We start from the raw sequence: 27,595 nt of genomic DNA, 5'->3' as shown, positions 1-27,595 counted from the left end.
TTTTTGAGATCAAGCTTCCTGTTTAAACTATCTATACAGTCTTTCTGAAAATCTAGAGCAAGACAACACATTATCCTACTCTAAAAGGATTTTATCGTCAAATGAATATATTAAAGGAAGCAATTACTGCTGCCAGCAAAACTGCTGCACCTTACAAAGCTGGGAGAAGCAATCCATATCACTTGCCTTAGTCACATATGTAACTGTTTTCATGATGAGAAAAGTGTTTATCCAATGCTTTATTGGCCTAATTATCTCTAAATTCAATTTGTGTGTAACATCATGTACTCTGTATTAGTTCTCATCTCTCCTCATGGTTTTTTTTCCGTGCGAGTGTGGCCCATCATAGCTTCTTTCTTACTCCCAAAGTTACTCACTGGGTTCTGTGAGGCCTCATCAGTGCCCAGGCTGGGGTGCTTAATAAAATATTTTTCAGGAGGGAAAGAATTGCGCTTTGATGAGGGGAGAAATTTTGCATAAACTACAGACTAGGGAATGATTTTACAACGGGAGTTAAACACACAAATGTTCAGCAGTGGTATATTTATGAAAAAAATTAGCCAACAGTGATTTACATAAATAGTTGCATTAAAAATTAATGGCTACTGTAATTGTTAAGGACTACTAAAGAATTAATTACATTTTTTAAATTTGAATGCTGTAGGTTTTGTGCAGGGTAATAAAGCTGGTCGCCTTAATTTCATATAAATTGTACTCCTCAAAAATGAGCCAGTGACACTGTACAAAGACAGAGAGGTAGCCGGGAACAATTTGTTATATGTCCAAACAAGGCAGAAGTGGAGTGCTATCAGCAGGGTGGCAGTAGGACACTGAGGCCCAGGACAAAGCCCAAGCAGAAACTGCTCCGCACACACCTCTGGCTTCCTCTGGAAAAATGCAGGTACGTGGGTGGGAAGAATGCTGGGGGCACCTCCCTACATACCTTGGCCTGAACAACTGCTGGAAGAGGCTGCTGCATGTCTTGCTGGTGTGGGGATCACCTGGAGGTAAGGTTTGGAGCACCGACACAGCTGTTAATCCTATCTTGAACCTCCTTAATAGCTGAAGCGATAACCACATACAATTTCATACTTTCTCGGTTAATTTCTCTCTGCTCATCTTTTTTATCTTTTATCTCTTATTTGAAAAAGAAGGAAAATTATCCTAGCTTAAGCTGCCACTAAACAGCGACTGTTGGCAAGTCCTTGCCATTGCAATGGTTATGCGTGACTAATTCAATTACAGTCCTGGCAAACAGAAGCAGGAATACCCTGTAAATCACATCTAGCTGCAGGAGCCATCTCAATATCTAACCACCAGCCACTCTAGTTCCTGCTATTAACCAGTGCCTCTGCTGATTCCACGGCACTTCCAACAGCAGCGACCAATTGAAACCAACCTGCTCCAACTGCTTGGCGGGCAGGAGCTGCTGGCTGACAGCAATGTGTCACAGAAGCTCTCTGGTGAGAGCTGCCCACCTGGCAAGCTGTTCCAGCTCTATCAGGCTGAGCTTGCTACCGGTGCAACCCTGTTAGTGTGGTCTGCTCTCTTGCCCCCTGATGCTCATCTCAAGTTGCACACTTTGTGGAGCCAGAACTGAAAACACCTCAACTGCCAGCAGCCTCCCTTACTGCCCACCTAATCATGACCTGGAGTCATGGTTAGTAGCTGAAGGGGGCCTACAGGAAAGCTGGGAAGGGACTTTTTATAAGGGCAGGCAGCAAGAAGATGAGGGAAAATGGTTTTGAACTGTAAGAGGGTAGATTTAGACTAGATGTTAGGAATAAATTCTTTACTGTGAGGCTTACTGGATTAGGTTGCCCAGTAAGGTCTGTGGATGCCCCATCCCTAGAAACATTCAATGCCAGTCTGGATGGGGCTGTGAGCAACCTGGTCTAGAGAGAGGTGTCCCTGCCTATAGCAGGGGTCTGGAACTAGGTGATCTTAAAGGTCTCTTCCAAGCCAAACCATTCTATGATTCCATAAAACAGAGCAGTGAGCTGTTCACACAAGCCCACTACTAAAGCCACAGACAGCTTTGACCTGAGTCCTGGCTTTCTGCCGTAATACTTCCTCAGAAACCAGTGCATGGATAAATGACAGCAGAAATCAAATCACTACCTGGCACTTGGCTTGACATGAAATTCCAAACTCTGGTCTTCAGATGTAAACAGTCAAGGTAGATACAGGAAAACCAGACTATGACTTGTTACCTTAGTAGGATGTAGTTAACTCCCCCCTTTAACTTCAATATAAATAAAGTAGCACCTGTAAGATTTTTGCAATCAATGTGACTGCTGTTCTCAAGACAAAGAGCTGAGGAGCAGAGAAAGGTCCTCCTCAACAGCCATCTGCTCCAGCTAGCCACCACAACATTACAGCTCCCAGTAGCATCACACCCCTAGAAATACCAGGAGAAACTGAATGATAAAACAGAAGTATTCTGAATGACTGAGGTGACATCAACGATGGCAATGATAAAATAGTGCAGAACTTTCCTCCACAATAACACACCTCTATGTGGAGCTCTGGCAAGTGCTGGTCTGTACCAGAAACTCAAACAAGATCCCCAAAATTACACTGGATATGCAAAATCAGCATCCCTGATTACGGCCATTTTTGGGTCTGAATTCCTGGAACAACATGCCTGGGCTGCTATGAAACATCCTATCTTCTTTCAAATGGTGTCAGAGCATGTGGGGATTGTCATCGGAGGAGGTTCAGCTGAACAGAACATTTTATGAGCTAGAGATATTAAGGCTGCAACAGTTTTTGAATCCAGAAAATCACTACTTCTTGCAGAACCTGATTTGTATTTAAAACTAAAATGCTGCCAGAGTGAAAACTGTGGGGTGCAAAATTCTAGCAAGGCCCTTTTCATACTTGGCTGTCCTCAGAGTTCTCCCTGTTTAGCAGTGCCAGAAGTCTGCTGCTCTAGTGAAGGTAAAATGATGGAAAAAAAAAAAAATCTTCACCAAAGATTCAGCATTGCCTTCTGATCACCTCCTGATCAAAAGTTTTGTAGTGCTTCTACAGAAAAAATCTACATTGGATTTTCCCAATACCACAGCAGAAACAGTGAGAATTTGTTCACATTTCTCAAAGGCAGATCAAATGCTATCGTCCCACCTGAGTATACGTTGTATATTCTGTATAAAAAATACTCTGTATTGAAAACTTACTACAAACATATAGCCATACACTCATCTCAAGAGTTACGCATTATTTCAATAGCAATTTCTGAAAGCCCAGCATCAGTCAGGAAACGAAATTTCACATTTGACCCACCAATTGGTTTTTCCAAATACTCTGGAATAGCTTTGAAATCAAGGAAAATCTGTCTTCTTGAGGTGACAGCAACTATTCACAGCATTTTCTACAAGGAGAATGGACAGCAATGGACTTCAAATATTGTCAATCTTTCTGTCACTCACTCTCAGGTACAATACACAGCAGAAGTGGAAGGAAGAAATATTTTGCAGGGACTAAAATGCCTTATTAGCTGATAGACAGAATGAATTCTTGTTCGTCACAGTCTCTTCTCAGAGCTTGAGATCAGCTTTTAAATATAAACAACAAAAAGAGGGTTGTAGGATAACAATACTTAACAGCCTTTTGTTATGTTCCATATCATTCATTAACTGCGTGTATTTTCCTGTGCATCTATCTCAGCAGTAACTGATACAACTGCTGTTTCTTGTCTGCTTTTCTTTCTTAAAAAAAGAAATCCATTGTCTGGTTTGCTACATTTGCGATGAAAATAGGTGTGTGAGAGGATTGCTTTCCTTAGGACAAAATGAGTACTTCATTTCCATTCCCATTTAAACGTTTCAGCCTTGCAGCCTGCTGCAGCACTGCAGCACAATGTGATATTCTCTGGGGAAGATGCATCCCTTTTTGCCATCCAAGGAAGACCTCAGACTGACAGTGATTTTACTGGCCCAGGCAAGAATACCTACCATATGGTTAAAGCTGTAAAGGAAAAAGAATTTGCAGTGTTCATTACTTCCAGCAGTTGGAGGAGAGGAGCTAGAAACCTAAGACACACATGTGGCTTTAAGGTCAGAGATGACCCCGTCTGATTGCCCATGAACACAAAGATGCTTCAGCACAAACGTAACACAGAATATCGTAGAATCATTAAGATTGGAAAAGACCACTAAGACCATCATGCCACTTGGACCTCAGTGCCACATCTACATGTTTCTTGAATACCTCCAGGGATGGTGACTCCAGCACCTCCATAGGTAACCCATTCCTATGCATTATCACTCTTCTAGAGAAGAAATTTTTCCTAATATCCGACTGGAACCTCCCATGGCTCAACTTAAGGTCTTCTCCGGAACCTCTTGTCTTGTCACTGTTAACCTGAGAGCAGAGGCCAACCCTCACCTCCCCACAACCTCCTATCAGGCTGATGTTGATGAAACCTCCCCTGAGCCTCCTCTTCTTCAGACTGCACCATCCCAGCTCCCTCAGCCTCTCCTTATGTGATGTATTTTTTCTGACAGTCTTCTAAAATTTGGGCAACTAGTAAATTGGACTACAAGGCAATCATACAGAGTGCCAAATGGTTGCCAGCTTGTACTGGGTCAAGTGAGTCCCCTCAAAACAAGATCTTTGCCCTTTTTTTTATCACTTGATACAAGAAGCTAAATCTAGGTGCTTGTGCATTGGGAATTAGTTTAAACCTGTCTCTCCACGACCTTCATAGCACATAAAAGTTGCACAGTTAGGGAGTTGCACAGCGATGAGAAATATGCCACAGTTAACATGAGTTGCATACTTTTTTTTTTTAATGTGAAAGCAGAAGATGGATTCATAGCTCAACCTCTGATCAAGAGTTATTTTTCCTTCCCATTCTCTCACAATGGGATTGGGCTGTACTCCTTTCTCTTTTAATATACTCCTCTGCTTTACAGGCTCTGATTTATTCCCTCCCTTGTACAATTTTTCAAGTACCCCACCTCACTGAGAGAGCCAAACCTTGACAAGTGCCTCGACAGGCTGGCAGCACAACAAAAGTCCTGGTACAAAACAATGCTCTGACTTACGTCAGCCCCATCCACAGAAGCAGGAACTCATTTGGGTTATTTAGAGCACAGAGATTCATACAAAGGGATACAAAATCAGGGCTGTTAGACAGCGGTAAGTAAGAGTTAGTATCAAACAAATAAACACACCCGATCACAAGGAAAAGGAGGACTTCAAAAGGGCTGACCTAATAGCTGCATCATCCACTACTCACGGAAGTCCTTCAGCTTTTCAAGCCAAATCCATCAATGTCAGATAAAAATCAGGAGAGAAAAAAGAGAAGCCGAGAGATAATTAACAGAGACCCTAATGTACCTCATATATATATATATATATATATATTGTTTAATACAATGAATACAATTTAGGATCCATCCATTTTTTGGTAACAACAATCATTTAATTGTAAAAAAATACTCTCTCCTCCCCTCACAATAACGAAATGGAAATAAGAAAGCAATTCAGAAGTTAATGCCACCTCTACTCATTTAGTACCTAGCTTTTACTGCTACTTCACTGAAATACAGGGGAAAACATGGCAAGCCTGAGTCTTGCTATGCAGGAAATATCACATATTTGTACACAACACTGCATGGCACTGCAGAATCACAGAAGCGTTCAAGCTGGAAGGGATCTTCAAAGGCCATCTGATCCAACTCCCCTGCAATGAACAGAGACACCTTCAGCTGCATCAGGAGCTCAGAGCCCTGTTCAGACTTACGTTGAATGTCTCCAGCAACAGGGCTTCAATCACCTCTCTAGACAAATAAGATGGCTCTTCATAATTTAGAAATGTTGGTCCACTGTGTCCCAGTAACAATGGTTTCAGTCATATATACTGAGTAGATTCACATTTTGCTTTGCTGCTAGACAAAGCTATGCTTAAAGATGATTAAAGTAATCAGTGACAAAAGAATGAGAATATGCTGAGAACACAGAGTAAATATTTTATTTTTAAAACAACTCAGATGTCATTAAAAAATTAGCAAGTCTTAGTGATTGCAGAAGATGAAAGTAAATCACAGAATCACCAAAGTTAGAAAAGACCTCCAACATCATCCAGTCCAATTGTCCACCTATCACCAGTAGTTCTCACTAAACCATGTCCCTCAACACAACGTCCCTTGAACACCTCCAGGGTCGGTGACTCCACCCCCTCCCTGGCAGTCCATTCCAGTGCCCCGACCACTCGTTTGGAGAAGTAGTATTTCCTAGGAGCCCAGTTTCCTATTTAGAATGGAAATTTGAGTAATTTCTACTGTACTTTATTAATTTTCTTAAAATTTCAGCTCGGAAAACTACTCATTTAGTTCTAATCACCTGAACTCAAGAACAGACATTCATTTAGTTAATACTTGTTAACATTCTAATTAGAATGGGCATTGTATTTAAATAACAGAGCAATTACTTTTTAATTTAGAGGATAGAAAATAAGCCAGCTAGCACCGACTGCTGCAGACACGTGCTAGAACAGTAAATTACAGCCTAGTTTTCTGCTACAAGCACTTCTTAACTGTTTCTAATTTTACTTCAGTAAAACATACAGTTGTCTTTGCTGCCATCCACTAATAACAACTTCTGTCTTACGACCTGTTCTGTTCTGCCTTTGAGCAAAGTCAGGGAGATTTCTGTCACGAATTTTAACCAGAGCAGGTTAAAGATGTAGAACAGTAACTTCTCTCCTGCGTTCCTCTGATCGTCCTTTTCTGTTCTCTGACCACCTTTCCCAGGTTACACGTTTCTGACAGGGAAAAGTAGATTTCCCTCTTTTTGCCTGAATATCCCTTTCCCATACTCCTGCTCTGTTTCATGCATTTCTTACTTCCTTTGCTGGTAAGCAGGAATATGAATAAAGAGCTAGGAACAGTAACAGGTAGGATTTCACATTCTGTTCTCATTTTGTATGATAAACTCACACTACACTTTTAAATTTGTTCCTTGCATTTCATTTTTTTCACCCACAAAATGCTCCTTTAGAGAAATAACTTTGCTATTCAGCATTCTTTGTCTACTCCAATATCTTGTGTAGAATTACATCTTCAGTACTTCTGAAGTTCATATATTTGACACGGTTTTCTATTTCCTATGGTTGAGTACACCAGAGTTTCTAATTAAGGTTCGTGACCAGAAGCAAAAACTAGCAAAATATCTGGGGAAAAAAAGATACTAACACAACTATTACCCCTACATGACCTCAGATCACTCTAACTGCAATTCTACCTCCACTCCTTTAGTTTGGTCATCTGCGCTTTCCTTTTCATTGAATCACAAAGACATCTGGCTAATCATTTTATACAGAGCAGAAATCTGGTGAACCTTGAAAGTTCAACGCTGAAGATGGAAGAAAAGAAATTTATGTATATAGTTTTTCCAAATCTTTTTCCTGAATGCATTATTTCCAACATACAGCACTGTCTTTCGATTCACTTTGTAATTTCTTTATTTACAGGAAAATAACTCTTCAAATAAACAAAGGCACTGCATATGCTAGATGACACTGTTGGCTATCTTTATGACATCTGAACTGAATTTTCAGTCAGCGAAGTGGTAGCACAGAAACGTGCCTTTTCAACACTCCTTCTGGAATAATAGCCCTTCCCAGTTACCAGTGCATGTCGAATCTCCTCTCACATAATCCTTCCCCAAATCTTCCCAATCATTGAATATTGCCACATTTTTTTTCAACCACTCAACGTCATTCTCGGTCCACTATGAGAGAAGTTGCACCTACCTGGATTTGTCATGGGATCCTACCCGATTCAGACCACTAAATGACCATCAGGTTGGTCCTTCCAGCAAGCAACATCTCCAGCTGCCCCCCTGAGCAGCAGCATTCTTGCTGCCCCTACCTGCTATAATCTCAGGTGCTATTTTTGCCTGCAGAAGAAGCTGGGAAGATGGCCACAGGGCAGATTAATGCACCATAAAGATTCCTTTCCAAGTGAATTTCAGTAAAAATTCCCAGCTGTTTGCTTGGGCTGCTGTATGCATTTCTAGGAAAGACTAACATGGAAATTCTGGAGCCTAAAATAGCCTAAGAAAAGAATTTATATAAAATAAATGAATAAATATAAACAAACAAACAAAAATCCTCTGAACTACATCACAACATAGGAAATTTTTTTTGGCGTTCTTCTACCCAATAATCAATGTTTAACCATATCCCACTTCTCTGCTGCCCCTGGGTTGGCTTTGGGGAGGACTGCCATGGAACAAATAAAGCAGTGGACAACTTTAACAAGCTCTGATATTCTCTGTTTCATTCCCAGTGCTCAGAGTACACTTTGAGGTCAACATAAAAATCTGAGCGGGTCATATATCTGTGCCCTTTCATGCGTAAGCTAGAATCAGCAACTTGAAAGATACCCCACTAACAAAGTGAAAAAGATGCAGGAGTCCTGCTGAGGTAACAAAATAAAGGCAAAGGAAACAAGCTGAGCTGGAAAGTCCCAGCAACCCAAGCTGCCTCCAGCACTAAAGACTGCACCACAAAGCATTTTTAAGAGAAAAAAAAAAAGCACCACGGCTTTTATTCTAAGTTAGCTTTTCTGCTGGAGTACAGATTATATTCCAGATATTATCTTTCCTTGAATTTTCTTACTTCATTGTTTGCTTTTTAACTACAAATAATCCATCTTACCCAGAAGTTGTGTCAGAGTGCTCAGACCTGAAAGTGCTTCCCTAGCTTTCCAACACAAAAGAATCATCTAAACATCAACATAAATAAAATGATAGCTAGAAATCTTCAACTGATGACCATGCAGATTCAGTATGAATCTCCAAATCAGCCATGCGTCAAGGACTGCTGGAATACAGGGCCAGCACACATATATCATACACACATAGAGACCATCATACTTGCAACTATCATCAAGCACTGACTCTACAAAAATAATTACCCATTTGTGTTCACCATACTTGTTTATAAAAACTAATCATAAGGAAATTAGTGGCTTTAGTTCAAGTAGGCTTCGAAGAACCATGTAAGTATTTTTCTACTGCAAGTGAGTGTTAATGTAACAACTGCAGACTTACCTTAACTTTAAGCACAGAAGAAAACATCTTAGCATCTTCAGACACTCCTCCAATGTACATTTTTTTGGTAAAAACAGGCGCATGATCGTTTTCATCCTTCACTTCAATAAACACTTTGGCTGTATTACCTAAAACCGGGAAAGAAAAGCATAGCTAGATCATTAGGCAGTCAATCTTTAATACCTATTGGAGCTTATATGTTTGCGGCCCAAATGGATCCTGTGAAAAATGTGCACAGATGACACTGTAGAAGTAAACATTTAAGAAATGGTAACACATCTAGTATTAAAAACATGAGCTTGAAGGAGGTCAGGGAGTTTTGTGCTTTTACCTCCCACCTTTGCCATCTTTTCTTACAGAAAATGAGTGCACACCTGGATTTTGCTACTATGGCTGTATGAATTTGCACGTAGGCAGAAGGCTTCAGAAAGCAAACTACAGGGGATTGGAATAGAAAAGCAGAAGACAGAACAGCATACTTCAGTAACACAGATCCGGTCACATTAAATTCTCACAAGCATTATAAAGAGGTTATGAACATGCAACATAAACTAATAACTAAGCTATAAAGAAAAGCTTGCCTTCTTCCCTTCATGTGCAACTTGCTTCATATATTTTAATTCATACTAACTTCCATGCAATTACTTAATGAGGAGCTCTGCAGCGCTGTCTGTTAGCTCCAGGGGACCATCATGATACTGAACATGGCAAGTCAATACAGCGCCATCAACACCTGCCTAAGCATGAGTATTAGAGGCTCAACACATCTTCAAGAAAAAGAATACAGCTATTAAGTAGTTGCTGCTCCACTGTTAAACAATAAACATCTCTTTCTTCCTGTAAGGAAAAATGGTCCAGCAAAAACTACGGACTGGCTGCAAAGAAAGGTTTAACTGCACAGCCATCAATATCAAGATTCGTTTATCAGAATTGGGTAATCCATAAAGAATGCTGGAAATGATGGCATCCAGTTCATTAAAACCACATTTCCAAGCGATAAATTGACTCATTTCAGAGTTGATTTTCCCAGTCTCTTTCAGTGCCAGTATAATTTAAACGCTGCACAGGTGCCATGCTGATTGGCATTAGTTTCCAAAAGCAGGCTCATTTACAAAGAGCTTAGTGCCTCTCCAGTTGGGTGAAAGCTTATAATAACCAGACTATATCTCAGACTGCCCACGTCATCCAAAACGTTGCAGGTGAGGGGTCCTGATGATGGCAAACAAATATGGAATTCATAATATCAAAGGGAATTTGAGAAAACTATTTAAATGTCATCCGCTGTACTCGCATGTAAAGAAGAACAAAGGAAGGATTAAAAGAAAAAAAGGGAAATGACATTTCCTCAGAGGAGTAATGATTTTTGCACTTGCCACATTGGTCTGCACAAAAGGTTAAAGTACTTGTAGGTGCTTTCACACCAAGCCACAAGGAAAAATGACTTCATATGAAGCTCTCTTTAAAGTTACAAAAAATAAGCCACAGGCCAACAAAAAGATTTAAGCATCTGAATATGCATAATGTCGACACAGTGATCTATCTGTAATCATGTTCAGATTGCTTGTTTTAAAAGAACGCTTCCATATTATTTATTATGGTGAAGAAAAACGCCCGTCCAAGAGCTGTTGTAAGACTGCATGAGAATTCAGTCTCAGTTAAAAACTGCAGCCCCATAGAGAAGAAGACAATTTCAGCAGGATCACAGCACTGCATGCAGTGACCTTCCCCTGCTGAGCTAATAGACAGTTCTATCAATGGCTGGCACCAGTTTTCCACTGTAAGAAAGGGCCCAACTGAATGCCACTTGGTGCTGCTAGGAGCAGCATTTGCTAACCCACGCTAATGCTCCATAATGCTCATCAAATATCTTCTGTATAGGGCTCACAAGTGGCGTCATTTTAAGCTGGTTTTGGTGAGGAGGCTGAGCCTTGTGCAAAGTTTGCTTTGCAATTTGCTCGAAACCATTTGTTTAATTTGTTAGTAGTTCTCCGAGCTGCCAAAATGCTGATTTGTTCAGCAATGGTTGAACACTTTGAAAATGAGAACATTATTACACAAAGCACAAAGCAAATGAAATACTCCGCATATTTCCAGACTGACATTAGTATCACTGGTGTTGAATTAACCATACACGCTCTATCTTACAGCCATTTACACAGAATCGTAGAACTCTTAGAGCTGGAAGGGACTTTCAGAGGTCATCTAGTCCATCTCCCCTGCAATGAACAGGGACATCTCTCACTACATCAGGTTGCCCAGCCTCGCTGTGGAAGTTTCCAGGCACCACCTCTCTGGGCAGCCTGTGCCAGTGCTTATATCTCATTCCTCCTGGTAGATGAACAGGAACATAGTGGCAGTGAACTCTGCACTGTACTGTGCCTTCAGTCTGATTCCAGCCTGCAGATGGCTGCAGTAGTGACAAGCAGCCAGCTGCAGAGGTTGCTGTATTCTCACATGGAATAAGCCTAGAAGAAGCCCACATTGGAATCCCTGATCAGAAATAGAGCCATGCTTGTGAAGGCAGTGCCAGAGCCTCTGCGATGGGGATGCCCCAGCTGTGCTGCTCCATCTTATTGGACATCCCTGCAGTCCTGAAGGGACATTTCTGCACCATCGCCTCCTGCTAGGTCTCCTGTGTCTCAACTGTCTCCTCTCTTCTATACTGCACTGTGAGAACTGCAGTGTGTGAAGGGCACGGATCTGCAGCTGCTTTTCAGACATCCTCAGCTTCTAAGCAGCTAACATACTGCATGCACTACTCCAAGAGAGAAATCTTTCCCCAGGCCAGAAGATAAGGCTTTTGGATTCTTTCAGCTGAAGGAGAGTAAAAGCATCCAGAAAAGCTGCTCTGAAGGGAGCCTGATGAACCTCTTCAAGAGATAAAGCTCATGTATCTAGAATGGTTAACTTCAGAAGCAAAAACAACAGCACTAGGGAGATGGTCAGAACCACTGTGTGCTAACGCTTACAGATATTCTTTCCAAACATGGTTGCAGAAATCTCTTTTCTACTACCACTGCTTACTTCAGTGGTTTAATTAAGTGCCTGCTTCATGTCAACCCACAGTTTCTGGCTAGACCACGGAAATAAAGCTGAACTAAAAGAACACTATTTGAACAATGGGACATCAGAAGGTGACTGAACTCTGATTTGAGTGCTGCCAGATTTGTTTTACACCGTGCTTTCACCGGTGTCATGACGCTGGTCTACCACCACATGCCTGCCAAAACAGCAAGCTGATACAGTTGCTATTCATACACCATAAATATTAACACAGAAAAACATCTGGGGAAACCACCCCAAAGGTGCATGGCAGAGGAGGCAGATTTGCAGTCCTTTGGGCTGCAGAAAGTGATGTGTCCATCTGTCACAGCTCCCACCTTTGGGCATGAGCATGGCTCACACAACATGTAACATAGTATTTAGCAAAACTCACTGACATGAAAACACCATGGAAGTGCATTATCCTCCCAGCTGGCCTAACACTTCTGAGGTATCTCACCTCTTCACTTTCTGGAAGTGAAGTTGATTTTTAAGAAGAATGTGTGCTGCTCTGAACGCTCATGCAGTCCTTAGAGTTAGGAGGGATAGCTACAGCTCTCCCTTAGCCCTGCATCAGGCTGCAGGCAGACACAAAGAGGGCACTCACAGTACCTGAGAAAGAAATTTGCTTACCAAGACAGTGCCAGTGCAACTGTAGAAACAGCAGATTCTGTTGTTTACTATTTGTTTTTATTCTCAATAAAAAACAGTAAAATCACCACATGGTTCTTGCATCTCTAGGAACCTGTAACATGTACTTGCTGTTCTTCCTTTCCCTACAAACTGGGGTCAATTAGATCAGCAAGAGTACAGGCAGAAATGAAAAAGAGGATGCAGGAGAGACTACAAATGACACCACAAGCTTCCAAGTGAAGATCCAGGAGACAAGATCAGAGATGCAGGGCAGAGCTCTGGCACACATACAGGTCCACAACATGAGAAATCTCCCTTTCCCCTCCCATCGTGAGAATATTGCTTACTTGGGAGGCAGAATCACAGAATCACAGAATGGCCAGGGTTGGAAGGGACCTCAAGGATCATGCATCTCCAACCCCCCTGCCACAGGGGGGGCAGGGCCACCAACCTCCCCATTTAAGACCAGCCCAGGCTGCCCAGGGCCCCATCCAACCTGGCCTTGAACACCTCCAAGGATGGACGGGGCATCCACAGCCTCTCTGGGTAGCTGTTCCAGCACCTCATCGCTCTCTCTGTAAAGAATTTTCCCCTGATGTCTAACCTAATGGCAATCTTAGAGACAATGTGAGTGTGAAAAGGCAAAATGTGCGGACTAGTAACCTGAAGCCATCAACATTGCCTTCTGGTTTCCTCAACAACCAATTGAGCCAGAAGCTCAAGTGACTTCTCCTGAAGACAAACATTTCAGACAGCGCTCTGCCAGCTGGTACCACCTTTCCCTTAGAGGCCTAATTGCTGAACAATCTGTTTGCATCCACGTCCGTCTGCAGACAGACACTGGAACAGCCTGAAGTACCTGGCTGAGCAGCCACAGAGGACAGGTAAAGCTGTGCTCAGGTGGCAGTGGTAACTCAAGCTAAGAGAGCAAATGACATACATGCATACTTGGGGAATGAGAAGTCTCAGATGCTGGAAACTGGAAACATCGGAAAATGTGAGGCTGCTGCCTCTCTTCTGTGTTCCCAGGGATTTGCAAGGCCCTTTTGTCCATGGCATCCAAAAGCAAACACATTCTGGTTCTGCTGTATGGCTCTTCTTCCATATCGAAGTGTGAAGACCTGCTATCTCCCTGGTTCACATTTCGTGTCTAGCACAGGGACCAGAACGTCCCTGCTCACGAATGCTTTGATTTTTAAAACTGGGAGCATGATTACTTTGGTGATAAAACCCCTTTCCTATCTTCATAAGTCTCCACTGCTCTTTCTCAGTGCGTTTGGGCAGCACTTCCTCTTCTCTCATCACTCCGCCTTCCCCTGTCTCCTCCTGTCTCTTCCTCCTCACCAGCAGTTGTCCTGAGCGCTCTTCCCCTGGGTATCAAACTTCAGCACAGTGAAGTGCTGATGAAAACTCCCAAAAGCCAACTGTTCAAATGAGAAAAGATATGATGTTAGTCTGTTCTTGGTCTTGGTCTCAGCAAATAGTTAATTGTACTGATATCAAATATAGAGTTTGAAGGCCCTGCTTGTGGCAGGGGAGGTGGAATGATGATCCTTTGGGTCCCTTCCAACCCAAGCCACTCTATGATTCTATGATACCTTCCCTTCAGCTCACTACTTCACACCTCTTCTTTGGATGGAGGTGCTGCTCACCCTGGGATTAATGACAAAGCAGTGCCTGCACAGTGCAGAACACATCCTGCCATACACAGCTCTGTGCCGTTCCCTTTATGTAAATATTCTCCCATTTCTCATCCTACCCAGTGAGGGAAAACCGAAAGTTTCTAGCTGGAAGCTAATGACCACGATCCTCATTTGTCTCGCAGTATGCTGTGAGCCTATAGTTTATAGACAATCTAAGAAGCAAAGTGCAGACACAAAAATAAATCCAGCTTCTAAATTAAACTGAAATGATGAAGTTCATTAATACTCGAGGTCACTGAGGGTTCAGCATCACCACATGCCGATTCCTCCGGCCAGAATTCTAACTTTTTAACTTCACTATCATCAGAAGAGCTGACATTTCATCCATTCAAATGAAATGTAAAAGCACTGTAATTTCACATTACGAAGTTTCAGAGAAAGTTACTCACTTAAGAAGCTCAATTTCGCTAAATGTGAGAGAATGATTTTGCATGATTAAATATCATCAAAAAAGAAAATGGAAAGACTACTACAAATGTGGGAATCAAACCAAGAGGTCGAGGAGCCTCCATTACAAAGGCCTTGGTAATTTAGTTAGCCAGATACTTGTAAAGTGTTTTACAAATACATCATCTACCAAATTCTTCAGCTATCTATCCAGCAGACTGTAGACTGAAAATTTAATATATACTACTTACTCGTGGATATCCCAGTATGTACAGCAAGTGCGTGTCTGTTTCAACTGAAAAAAATGTAAGCACTAGCAATTACCAGGTATCCCTGAATACAATAACTTGGCCACCATCTTTCATGAGCTGCTGCACAGAAGGGAGCACTGATCCCATGTAGACCATGAATGGGAGAAGGGGACACTGCAGTACTGCAATGTACAGAAATGCAGCGTTTCCCAGACCTTCCCCAGGCACAAAGTGATGAGGTCAACTGGTGCTGACTCTCTCTCCTTCTCTTGGTAGGTCATCAGTGGTGAATATAACAGCATACAGGACCTTCCATTGATGTTAATGTCATTCAACTTCTGATCACAGAATAACCCCTATGTACTGTGCCACAAATGCACGTGTACAATCTCTGTTATGGAAGAAGATATATCTATCAAAATATGCTTTCATTTTCCAAAAGTCTTCTGCTGGTTGTACAGGGAGTTGTGACAAGCGTGACAGAGGTATTTTAACTGCAATGCCTCATATGATGTCTCAGGTCATACTGCATTATCACAGTTTCACAGCACATTCTCAAATATTGGGGTCTGTTATCGTCACAGAAGAGCCTGGGTTGAAACAGACCTCAAAGATTGTCTAGTTTCAACACCCCTGCTATGTGCAGGGTCACCAACCAGCAGACCAGGCTGCCCAGAGCCACATCCAGCCTGGCCTTGAATGCCTCTAGGGATGGGGCATCCACAACCTCCTTGGGCAACCTGTTCCAGTGCCTCACCGCCCTCTGGGTGAAAAACTTCCTCCTAATATCTGACCTACACCTCGTTTGTCTCAGTTTAAAGCCAGTCCCTCTTGTCCTATCACTATCCACTCTCGTAAACAGCCATTCCCCCTCCTGTTTATATGCTCCCTTCAAGTGCTGGAAGGCCACAATGAGGTATCCCCTGAGCCTTCTCTAAGCCCAGTTCCTTCAACTTTTCTTCACAGGAGAGGTGCTCCAGCCCTCTGATCATCACACTACCCTCAGTAACTTTAAAAAAAAAAAAAAAAAAAAAAGGCAAGAAAATTATTGTTAGCTACCAATTCTATATTGCAAGCAGATTTTCCAGTAATAAATTACTGGAAGAAAAAGCATTGTATCCCATTTTAAATTTTATCCCCTGAATTATAATCTCTAATTTATACACTATACTTCCACAAATGTGCACCAAATCAGCACAGAAGTAAACTGGAGCTGGGTTTCCTAACATTTATGGCTATTCATTAGAACAACGATCAGAAGACTAATTACAGAACAGGACAGCGAAATCAGCTAAGTACAGCTCTTCCTCTGTGATTCAGCAACTATTAATTCCACAGATCACAACCCATGGGGTGGGAAAGACCATCTGCCATGGGACAGTGTGGTCACCTTTGACACCACTAGCTGGCACTTGGGCTCTCTTCCTGGCTGACCAAAGAGCTGACACAGCTGCAGAGTGGAAGGGAGTGCTCATCTTATACCTGAGGCATAACTCGTCTGGTGCTCCCTGATCCTCAGGGGCAGGCAGAAAGGTGACAGCCCAGTGCTACTGACCCCTAGGAAGTCCCCAGCTCACGTGAGGGGGAATGCAATGAGGTGGTACAGCAGCACAAATGACTTGAAATAGACTTACAGTCAGTTTCCAGTGAAATGGGGATGCAGTATTCTCATAGCCTTTAAATTATGTTCAATCCCTTGCTACCTTAGAGGAGTTTCTCTATTTGACATTCCCATGCCCTGGGCTTACTGCCATAGAGATCATGATGGTCCTTACCTAGAGATCATAAAATCCAGTAAAAAAATAAAGACAAATATTGCATATGAAAAAATGTGAAAATACTATTTTTTTTGGTATAAGCTATTAACGCTTTTGTAATTAAAGCTCAAACATGGCTTAAATAAGAAGGTGTAAAAGATGGGATGGGACGTTAAGTGAGACATGTTCAGACTGCCCAGGCCTTTTCCTTACAGGAAGCACAACAAAATCTCCAGAAGTCCTTTTGAAGTCATTCAAACAAGAAAATCATTAAAAGGAGAAAAAAAATCTCTCACACTCGGAGACAGTCAAAATAAAATAGTTAGTAAACAAAACTCCTTTGTGCCTGGAGCTCTGCAAAGAAACTTCCTGCCACAGACCATCCTTTTCTCTAATTTGCTCTCACATGGGGTTGTTGCAATAAGCTCCCTGAACATCCCCAAGAGATGCTCAGGACATCCTGTTCTTCCTGTCACCCTTGCTGCCTATCTATCCCATATTCCCCTCTGTAGAGTCCTCGCGTTTGCTGCCATAATTACTCTCCTGTGCCTCGTGCTCAGTTTCTTCAGAACTTACATATCCCCACACACACAAGTCCCCAGCCCAGCAGGGAGGAGCAGTTTGCAGTTGGGCTGCATAATGCATTTCTGAAAAACTGTCACATTCTATTATGGAAAACTTGAATTACACTGAAAATGTTTGATCTGCGTCATCAGCTCGCTATTTGTATACAAATATGAGTCCTATTTGGGTCAGTGAGACCTCTGTCTAACACAGATGTGCTTTGGGAGGATCAAACCTAACAGTTATCATGTAGAGAACAAGAACAGAGATCCACAAATGCACACTCTGCCTTTCACAAACCATCATCACTGCTCAATTTCTGAGAAAACAACAGTACGCAGACTGCAGTTAGCAGTATTATAAAAATTAAGAATACATTTAAAAGATACTCAACAATAAGGATCTTTAAACTTACTTTTGGATGGGACACGCAGGTTGGATCGTACCACTTGTAATGAGTCTGCCTGAACTCGAAGTTCGTAGCTTGTCACTCTTTCATAATCCAGAGGCTTTTTAACAGAGATCACACCTGTTCTGTTATTGATAGCAAACGTATCTGAAAGCCAGCAAAAGAACAGAAGTTTTGTTAATGACAAAATGTTTCTATTTTGTGACGTCACTGCTTTGACACCAACTCCAGGCAGCAGACTAGAGCTAGGGAGCATACTGTCCCCAGTGGAGGAGACACACATTGGACATGGAAATGACTTTACACTGTTAATAAAGAAATACTGTAAGGGTAAAAAACTTCCCAACAGAGAAGGCTAAGTGCAAGCTCTCTATAAAGTAACTTCACCTCTGCATCTGTTTTTGTTTGTGGCTGGACAGGCTTGATAACAGCTGCAGGAACAGTCCCTCCTGCTTGTACTGATGAGGTGGGACCTCACTTCAGCTCACTTTTCTGCTAGCCACTGTTTCTTGAAAACTTCTGATGCATTCACTGTGCTCAGCACACTCACTTAGATCAAGTTTCTAGTACTTACCCTCTTCATTTCCTGACACAATCGAATATACAATGGTTTGGTTCAAGGCAGCTGCCATCACCACAGTGACCACAGTTCCTTTTGGTGCACTTTCACTCACTGGGGGGGGTCTGCAGAAATGAAGAGAAGTATTTGCGTTAACCTCCTTGATAACAATATTGTCTGAACAGCAGAATACTGACAAACTCACCCTTCAGTTGGCAATTTCAACCATCCATTATGCTGCCAAAGAAGGATGACCTGCATTAAGGAAGCTTTAATCCCTGCCTTCGGCGAATGCAAAAAAAAACAAGTGTGGGCCAACAGACAAAAGGTGAGACTATAAAGATATAACAGTCTTTTGATATGAGAAATGAAAACCAGGAGATAACGAGTAAGAAATAACAGAGAAACACAAGAACCATCACACCCTGATAAACTGCAAGTAAAACCTTAGTCCATAACAGCTCTTTCATTAAATGCACCTTTACTGAGTACTGTAATCTACCAGGAACACATGCAGGAAAATTCCTACATGAGTAACCCTCTTTAAAATTTGAACAGTGAGCACTGAAAAGCCACCTTCATGGGAGCTTCCACTCTTCAGACAGAGCTGGAAGTTGCTCTAATCGCTCATTTCCTGTCATAAAAGCCAAGATGCTTTCAGAAAATTAACTGCAATCCGAGCATTTAGATGGGTCTTTTAATTGTTTTGTAAATTGGATTTGATTCACTGAGCACTGTGGTGTGAAAAAAGAAAAAAGACTGTGCTACTAACATTTATCTCATCTTCTCCATATCCTCCAGACAATGCAAACTGATGAACTCATGTTATATGAAAATAACGACCATCCTCTCGAAACAAACCTAAGTTACTTCACTCCCTCTTCTGTTCAAATGTCTCCTTGGAAAATGTGATGAGTAACACTCTTGAGACGCTGTTTCCTCCAGGAAACCATAACGACTTTCACATAAATGAGGAGTTCATTTGTGTTAATGAATTCTCACACGGCAGAAATATTTCAGTTTTGAATTCTCCAGAATTCTCGACAGAATCTGTACCTCCACTAATTTCAGAGCATATTTTAAGCAATTATTCTTTCAACTTTCTCCAGGTATTGTTAGAACACGCCATCCCGCCCCGTACCTATCCCATACCAAGAGCAATAAGTTGGGTTCCCTGTTTGCAATCCGAGCTGTTGAATCAAGCTTAACACACCAAGAGACCAGTCTGTCCTTCATTACAGACTTTTCTTTTGGGATGAACTCACCACAGCTCCAATTTCTACACTTGACTGCTCCTGCCCCAGATTACACTATCTAAAAAGAATATGCCTAAGGCAAACCACATCCATGACCCACGGGGCTATGATGTCCTCTTTCTTCCCTTGTGACATCTTCCATCACTTTATTTCCTTCATTTGTTTTGTCAGTGCAGAGGGCCTGGGTCCCCTCTAATTCAATCACTGCATCTTCCTCAACATGTTGGGATACCAATTCTTCTGAGATGCCTTTCAATACACAAATAAGGGAGAAAAATATACTTCCAGGCACTGTACCACACTGTACCACAACACTGGCCCTTTGACTCTTTCGCGAAAAAGATTATGGTATACTTGCTTTTACTCATTTACACACAGAGCAGTGATCTGGCTTCCATTCTTCTGCCTCAAATGTGCTATCAACAGTGGAATTCATTATTGGTGCCTGATTTATTAAGCTACAGAACTGTGTTTCACAGTACTTATTAACACGCATTTTACAAATGCAAAGGTTAGTTGATCTTAGAGAAAAAAGGCTATCAAATCTGAAACCATTTCAAGCTGTAACTTTCTTTCTTTCTTTCTTTCTTTGCTTGATTTCTTTTTCTTTCTTTCTTCCTTTCTTTTCCTCTCTTTCTCTCTCTCTTTCTTTCTTTCTTAAAAGAGGTCCATGATACAGGTCAGAGAGGAAAATAAAGATCCACCTAATGATATTTACTATATTATTTTTTTTTCTTCTGAAGCACTTAGTTTGAACAAAACCCCTATGACTATGTATGTACAAAACCCATAATTCATCTGAAGCACACTTTCATATTATTCATTTAATAGAAATGGCTTTGTATCTTCCCCTCTGACACAGCTGAATTTAATGAATTGACAAATCAATATTTATTAGGAAACAGTTTTTGTGCTCACTATGAGAGGCCATGGACGGAGTGGACAGAAAACTGCCATGGTAATTGTATTGATTTCATTTCCCTGATTAACTAAGGTGATCGAGTTCAAAGGGAGCAATGCATCAGCGGAATTAAAACATACAGCCAGCTCTTAACATCTTGCTGAATCGTACTGATGTGAACCAGTACAAGACAAAGGTATTCAACTGACAATATATGGTTCTTAATCCTGTACTACAAGCTCTAACAAGCTTTCTTAGGGGATAAGCTCATCATCTGGTATTTTTTCTGTAACCGTCACAGCAACACGTAAGTTAGATGACATTCACTTCAGTGCTTTGACAGGAATAATAAATACTATCTTGCTAGCATACAGAATGGGATGACTCCAATTGGGGTGCAGTGGAAACCCTGTAGGGTCCTCGGTCTCAGCAGGATGCCACTCCACTGCCCAAGTCATACCCAATGAGGCACAGTAGGAAAAGAGGGCACGAAAGTAGCAGAGCACACAACAGAGCAGCCTCAAGTTTTGTGCCATGCTAAACTAAGGTTGGATTTGGAAAGAATAAAGCACCTTCAAACTGGTCAAAAATTGATGCTTAATAATGTGCCTTCTGTCCTATTCTTTGCACTTAGTTATCCTGAACAAACTTAAGAATTGCCTGTATTTACATTCTCTCTTTAAGGCCTCTACTGTATCATTTGCTGTTCACGAGTCATAAACTGTCCCTCAAAAAAAATCCAACAAGAACAAAACAAAAAAAGAAAAAATGGCATCTAACATAATAAAAACAAGATTAAAATAAATCTATTGGTTATAAAGAAAGACATAGAAAAAGTAAGAAAAGATGTACGCGAGTTATAAAAAGGTAACATCTTTTAATTTGCTACATCTCAATATTGTCATCTTGGATCAGAGGAGGAAATGGAGACAGGATACATACTAAATACGCTGTTAAGGTATATTTTTTAAACCCCAAAGTGAAATCTATCCTTTTCCTCATCTTCCCTTTGCCGAACAAGTCAGACTCTCGTTCATTTTTCAATTTATCTGCTATCCAGTGTGCTTTAAATGCACCATGAAATTTTTCTATCTCCAAAAGCATGAACATGAGATTTAATCAAAAATTAAATTTAAAACCAGCAAACTCAATAATAAATCAGAAAATTGGTTTAGTACTGAAGTTTAATAGCATGATGTGCACACATGCTGCATTGGACACATCAGTTGACTGTTCTGTGGATTTTATTTCAGTTCATGGAGGTCCACAAGCATAGCTCAGAAAGCATTTTTAACTTTATTTTTATAATTACATTACTAAAATTCTTAGCTCAACTTGATTAAAATCTCATATTGACCTCTCCTTGTAAAATAATCTCCCTATCTTTTCTTTATTATATTACAGTTTCTGGAAATGTTTTGGCCTTAGCTACTTTTAACGCTCAATGGCATTTCACCTGAAGCTTTCTGGTCGAAATATTTCTGAACATTGCACCCGTTCCTGCACAGACCTTCATCTTACTTCTCATGGGAAGCAATTTCATCTGGCTCTGTCTGTCTGATGTTTTGCATTGAAGAGAAATTATGTAAGTTTAAAAAAAAAAAAAAAAGCATTTTTCTGGAGAAAGGTCAAGTGTAGATAGAGCAATAAATGTTCTAAAATGAGGTGAGCTAAAAGTGAAGTTAAATGGAAACCGAGATAGCTGAGAACAAATCTACAAGAGAAATGCTTGAAATATGCCTTACTGTGTAGTTCAGTTTTAAACAAATGTTAAATAAAAAAAAGCTTAATTGGTGTAGCACTGGTGATAATTACAGAAACAAGCAAGCAAGAAGTATGGCACCTCCTCTTGTTATTTCACCAACTGCCAACTATCCTGGCTGCTCCCAAAAAGTGAAGGACCTAGCCACATTTCCCCGCTGCAATGGCATTCTCATTGTCCAGTCTGTGCAGCTCTAACAATCTGAAGGGTTTGACAGAGTCTTCTTTCTTTTCAGAGAAAAAAGTTGTTAATTAGATACATCTACCAAGCAGCGCATGTTCAAAGTGCGCTGAGAAGGATGATGCGTTCCTCACTGTACTTAACATCCTCACTTTCTGCCTCAATCCTCAAATGGGTTCAAGACATTCTGACCTTTCCATGGCATTTACATCCAAAACAGATGACAAGGGAGTTTGGGCATTGCTGAAGTGAGCCCCTGTCATAACCTATTATCTTTTAAACCGAGCGTCAAATTTTATTCCCAGGAGCTCGCTTGTCAGTAGACATCATGCATTTGTGTGATCCCACTGATTTTTGTAAATTACAGCCGAGGACATGAAGACATAAATATTTCTGTCAAACGTTACTACAGAAGTGAAAAAAGAAAAAATCCCTGACAAGCGGAATGCAGATCTCTCTCACATATGCAAGTCTGCCAGAGAGATGGGTGTCAGTGGGATCAAATCTAAGACTACAGATAACGCAGTGGTTTTGTGCTCTCATCTGGCTGACAGTTGGTCGGGTTTAATGCTATGTTTATGTCAGTACATTTCTTCCTCTTCACCACTCCTGGAGTGATCTGGTTCTACACTTCAGCCATGGTGCCAAAAGCAGTCCTCAGCCCTGACCCTCACAGCAAGACAGACTCCCTGCATGCACCCAGGCCCCATGCTACTTCTGGTGTAATCAGGGCAGCTGAATGGGAACTGTTGAATCACAGCCTGAATCTCTTATTGACTACGTGAAGCAAGCACTGAGTCAGCCATGGAGCACAGGTGAAGGCAATCCAGCTGTGTGACTGAAAGGCTGGAGCCTGGCTGCACCTCTCCTAGGCCCCATTTAAGGGCTGACTGACACCGAGGAAGGATCTCTCTCTGGAGATTGCTCTTGTTGGAATTTTTGTTTTGTTTTGGTGAGCCCAGGACACAGGTAAGCTTTTCCATTCTTTTCCAATTATCCCTTCCCAACATGATAATCTTTCCAGCTATATGCCTAACCACTCTGTGTGCTTGTTGATTATATGGCAGCACTCAGCTAGAGGCGCTGCTCAAGGAGTAACGTCAATTAAAATTAGAGTTTCCTTCTTATTTGGTAAAAAGTAGTATGAGATTTTAATAACTGTGATGTGGCATAACTTAGCAGAAGAGGAAAAACAATGATCCTTCTACTACACTGTAAGCATTTAACTCCCTAATTTTTTCCATGAAAACCCTTAGTATCTTCTGCAGAAACCATTTATTTTTCTTATATCTCATACTCACATGCTGAAGTGTGCTTGTGTACTTGGTTTCAAATTACTGCCACGAGAACACCCCCATACAATACTGATTCCAGGGCAAAATCACATTTTCCTGAAGCTAAGCTTTCACTGACACCTAAGGCCAATTAAAACTGCATGTTGGAGCTCATTCCTCTAACTCCAGCTTGGGGAAAACACTGAGGCTCCCTCCAAATCAGAGATGCTACATCAAAAATGTTGCCAGCGGTACTTCCCTCCTTTTCATGTCTTTCCTTCATGAAATGCATATTCCACAATAGGAAATGTGGGATGAGCAGTACTAAGACTTGGCCAGCCTGAGAAAAGGATTATCCCCATAGAAGCTTTAAATTTACACGTGTCTTACAACACACTCTTGAGGGACAAAGCCAACATCCTTACAAGAAGGGGGAAATGACCCATGTTATGAGCACTGTTTAACAGGGAAGGGAAATAAGTGAGGAAAGAAAAACTTCCGTAAGCAGAGGCTTGAAAAAAATAGAGCTCATGAGCACCCCGATGAAAAAATGACCACATTTAAGTCAGAAACATATATCCTGACACACTGCTCTTTTATTTAGGAAGCACCTTGATTCCTTAGTAAAGCCATTCTGCTTGTGTGAAACAAGTTATGGCCTCTGAAAGTGCTTTGCTGCTTAAAGGGATGTGCCAATGATAAACTAGAATAGCTTGGAAACCTCACTGCTGCTCACCACCCCAGAATGCTCCCTTCCCCCTCATATCTCCGGTGTCCTTGGGTTGAGCTGCTCTTCTCTGTCCTGGTTTGAAGAAAGGACATTCTCTGCTGCTGCTGTCCTGATTTCCAAAAAGAACTTGTCAGGAGATTTTTTTGAGAGATGTACAGATGAACTTTTTTCCTCCCCCAGGAATAGCTATTTTTTCTTCAAATTCATATTTCTTTCATTCATTTGAAAAGGAGCCAAACTCCTAGAATAGTCATGACAAGAACAACAAAGATGCTTCTAACCAAGCCCCAGACATTCGTAACAGAGACGCTGCTCTGTGCCACACAGCGTATCTTTTGTTGAACAAGAGAAGTCCACGTGTCACAAAATCTCTCCTTTGCACGGAACACATTTTCATGGTAGTGTGTAGTGCCCAGCACAGAAGCACAATGCCACACTACATTTGCCTCCTGTAATACCCTCAAAGCCCCAGCTTCACAGATTTCTCTGTATACTGGAATGAAACTTCATATTAGCATACAAGAGGATGCATAACAGGATGTGGACTGACAACACAGCAGTAAAAGAAACTGTAAGTTTCCAGCAGTCTCCTTTTTCTGCTAAGAAATGGTTGAGCACCTGTTTAATGTGCCCACAGGCACTAATTAGGAACCAACGACGCTGCTATTGGTTAACATTTCATTTTCTGCTGCAGCAGCACATCACTATTAGCAATGACCTTCTAGTTGCAAACAGGATGTGATATTTATTTATTAACAAAACAAAAAAGTCCCTTTGAACTTTTATTAAAAAAAAAAAAGATAATATTCTCATAAGAGGACGGGTGAAAAAAATATCTTTATATTCAGCTGAGGCTCACTTCACATCTGTTCTTCACTGTTCTATGGTGCTACTAATTATGATCTGTTAATTAAGAAATCAAAGTGTTGCCATAACCTGTTTGGAAGCAATGGAAACTTCTGGAACATTACCCGATCTAGAGTTCAATCAAGATGTGATTTGGGATGGAACCATAAAGACAAGAAAAATAATAGCGTGGAAAAGGAACGCTCAAGTCGGCTCGTTTGAGCTACCCCAGGAAGTGATTTATTACCGCAGACATGGCTATTTCTCCAGCATAAGCAGAACGATATCCAAGTCAGAATTAAAAATGATAAGAAACTGTAGATGGCCGCAGCTAGCAAGCCAGCACTGTGCAGCCATGCGGGAAGCCTGGCGTGCTGACGTACCCTCCATTGCCTCGCTGTGCCCCACAGCCCCGGGCCCGTGCTCAGGCTGCAGGGCTGAGGCCCTGCCCGCACACTGCTGCCAAATGCCCTGCACACAGACTGGGGCACGGTGCCTCACTGCTGTCAGTGCTCCAGAGAAGCGGCAAAATCTGACTGTCAGAACCCTGCAGGGAGATGCAGCGAGAAGAGCATCAGCATCCTGCCCTGGCAGCACGAGGTCAAGCAGGCTCTGAGGTGGATAGCCACATGCAAATAAACATCTGCATGTTTTAGGCCTTCGATGCTTCTTTTTTGCTTCTCCACCTCTGTGTTTTTATTGAATAAGCAAACAACGTTTGCCTGCTTTACTTCACATGCACAGCTGCTATCAGCTCTCTCAAAGTCACAGCTAACATCCAAGGCAAGGGCAGAGAAGGATACGAGTGAGGAACTCCTGATACAGTGAAACCCTGCCGTTTCAGGCCCAGGCCAGGAGCACAGAATAGGCCAGGGTACCAGCTAATGTGCTGTGGAGGCAGCCAGGCTGGCACCTAAGGATGCAGCAGAGGGTCACGATTTAGTGGCCATGGCAGTGATGAGTTGGTGGCTGGGCTAGATGATCTGAGTGGTCTCTTCCAAGCTTAATGATTCTGTGATTTGCAGTATGTTGGCGCCTCCAGGGGACAGCCACGTAAGCCTGAACCATCTAAGCCCTTATTGATGGCCTGCAAGCTCCTGGTTGTCATCTTTACAACTGCTGAATGTGCTGCTGATCTACTAATGGGAAGTCAGAAGCTGGTGCAGAGGAGGGCATCCTAAAGCACAGCGCACCGTGGCTGCTGGATGCTTCAGCTTGACCTGCTACTTCCCACCAGAAGAGCTGCCTGGTTGCAGCAGATGGCTTTTTGATGTGACTCAGTGGACATCTATCTCAATTATTAGGAACTATATATTAACACACTTATAGAGAAACTGCTCGATGTTGCACGTGTTGGTTATCAGAGATCTTGGCTTCTCTGTGCTGTTCTATATACATCATGCAGCAGCACCTTTAAGTCTTCAGTTATAATTTACAATCCAAACAGAAAAGGTGGTAGGTGGAGGGGAAAAGGCTAATTAATTTCCTATAAATCGTGCAGTGTTGCAGTGGGAAAGCCAGTGCACAAAAGGCATGCCTATAACTTGACGGCTGCCTCCTGCTGAGGTCACTTTAAGGCATGGAAATGTATCAGATCCTTCTGTAGCATGAACAGGACACCAGGCAGAGGCCCTCATGTGCTGGGGTGCTTCTGACAGCACAGAGCTGCCAGATCAACAGCTCAAGGCACAGTCACGCTTTCATCTCCCAGTCTGGCTCATGTGGCTAGGCCTTTTTGATCATGCCATCTGGTCCCCTCATCTCCTGCATTTTGTATTTATTTCTGATTTGTAATACATTCTGCAAACTCTGCAGGCACCTTTACTCTGTAAAAGTGTTCAACTGTGACCTCTTACTAAATCCACAGAAGTGAAGTTTGTAGAAAAGCTAGAAGAAACTGTTGGAATAATCCAGTTCAAAGTAATTATGCAAGCAAAGATCAATACTCATCCACTCCAAAGCCACCAGTTCTCAATTCTCAGAAAATTCTAATATCCACACCCAGAAGTTTTGCGACAGCATCACTGCTCTGAGCTGACGTTTACCCTAAAGATATATAATGTCAACTAAAACCCAAGGTTTTATGAAAACTGCCAGCTTCAGCTTGCATCACTGTCAGGAAACCAAACAGGAACTGCAGTTTGCAGAGTGAGAATCCCTAAAAACCTAAGAAATTGAAAACAGCCCTGCTCCACGACGTCACAGAATCTTAGAACTAAATCAGAAAGTTTGGGGATTATTTTCATTTTATTTCTGACATTGAAGAAAATGA

General features: G+C 41.8%; 1 protein-coding gene across 9 annotated transcripts in view; it reads right to left on the bottom strand.

The window, feature by feature from the left end:
* PCDH15 (protocadherin related 15) overlaps positions 1 to 27,595 on the bottom strand; it is a 682,309-nt gene that overhangs the window by 53,742 nt on the left and 600,972 nt on the right. For all 9 annotated transcript variants that reach the window (XM_085229238.1, XM_085229233.1, XM_085229230.1 and 6 more), the window contains 3 exons: positions 18,390 to 18,499; positions 17,822 to 17,962; positions 9,070 to 9,197 (listed from right to left, as the gene is read on the bottom strand). In XM_085229238.1, the coding sequence (XP_085085364.1) occupies positions 9,070 to 9,197; positions 17,822 to 17,962; positions 18,390 to 18,499 (379 nt within the window). The remainder of the gene's footprint in view (positions 1 to 9,069; positions 9,198 to 17,821; positions 17,963 to 18,389; positions 18,500 to 27,595) is intronic.

Source organism: Meleagris gallopavo, chromosome 8 (assembly GCF_905368555.1).
Source record: "Meleagris gallopavo chromosome 8, MGAL_WU_HG_1.1, whole genome shotgun sequence".
Classification (NCBI taxonomy): Eukaryota; Metazoa; Chordata; class Aves; order Galliformes; family Phasianidae; genus Meleagris; species Meleagris gallopavo.
This window is presented reverse-complemented; position numbering and strand designations above follow the sequence as displayed.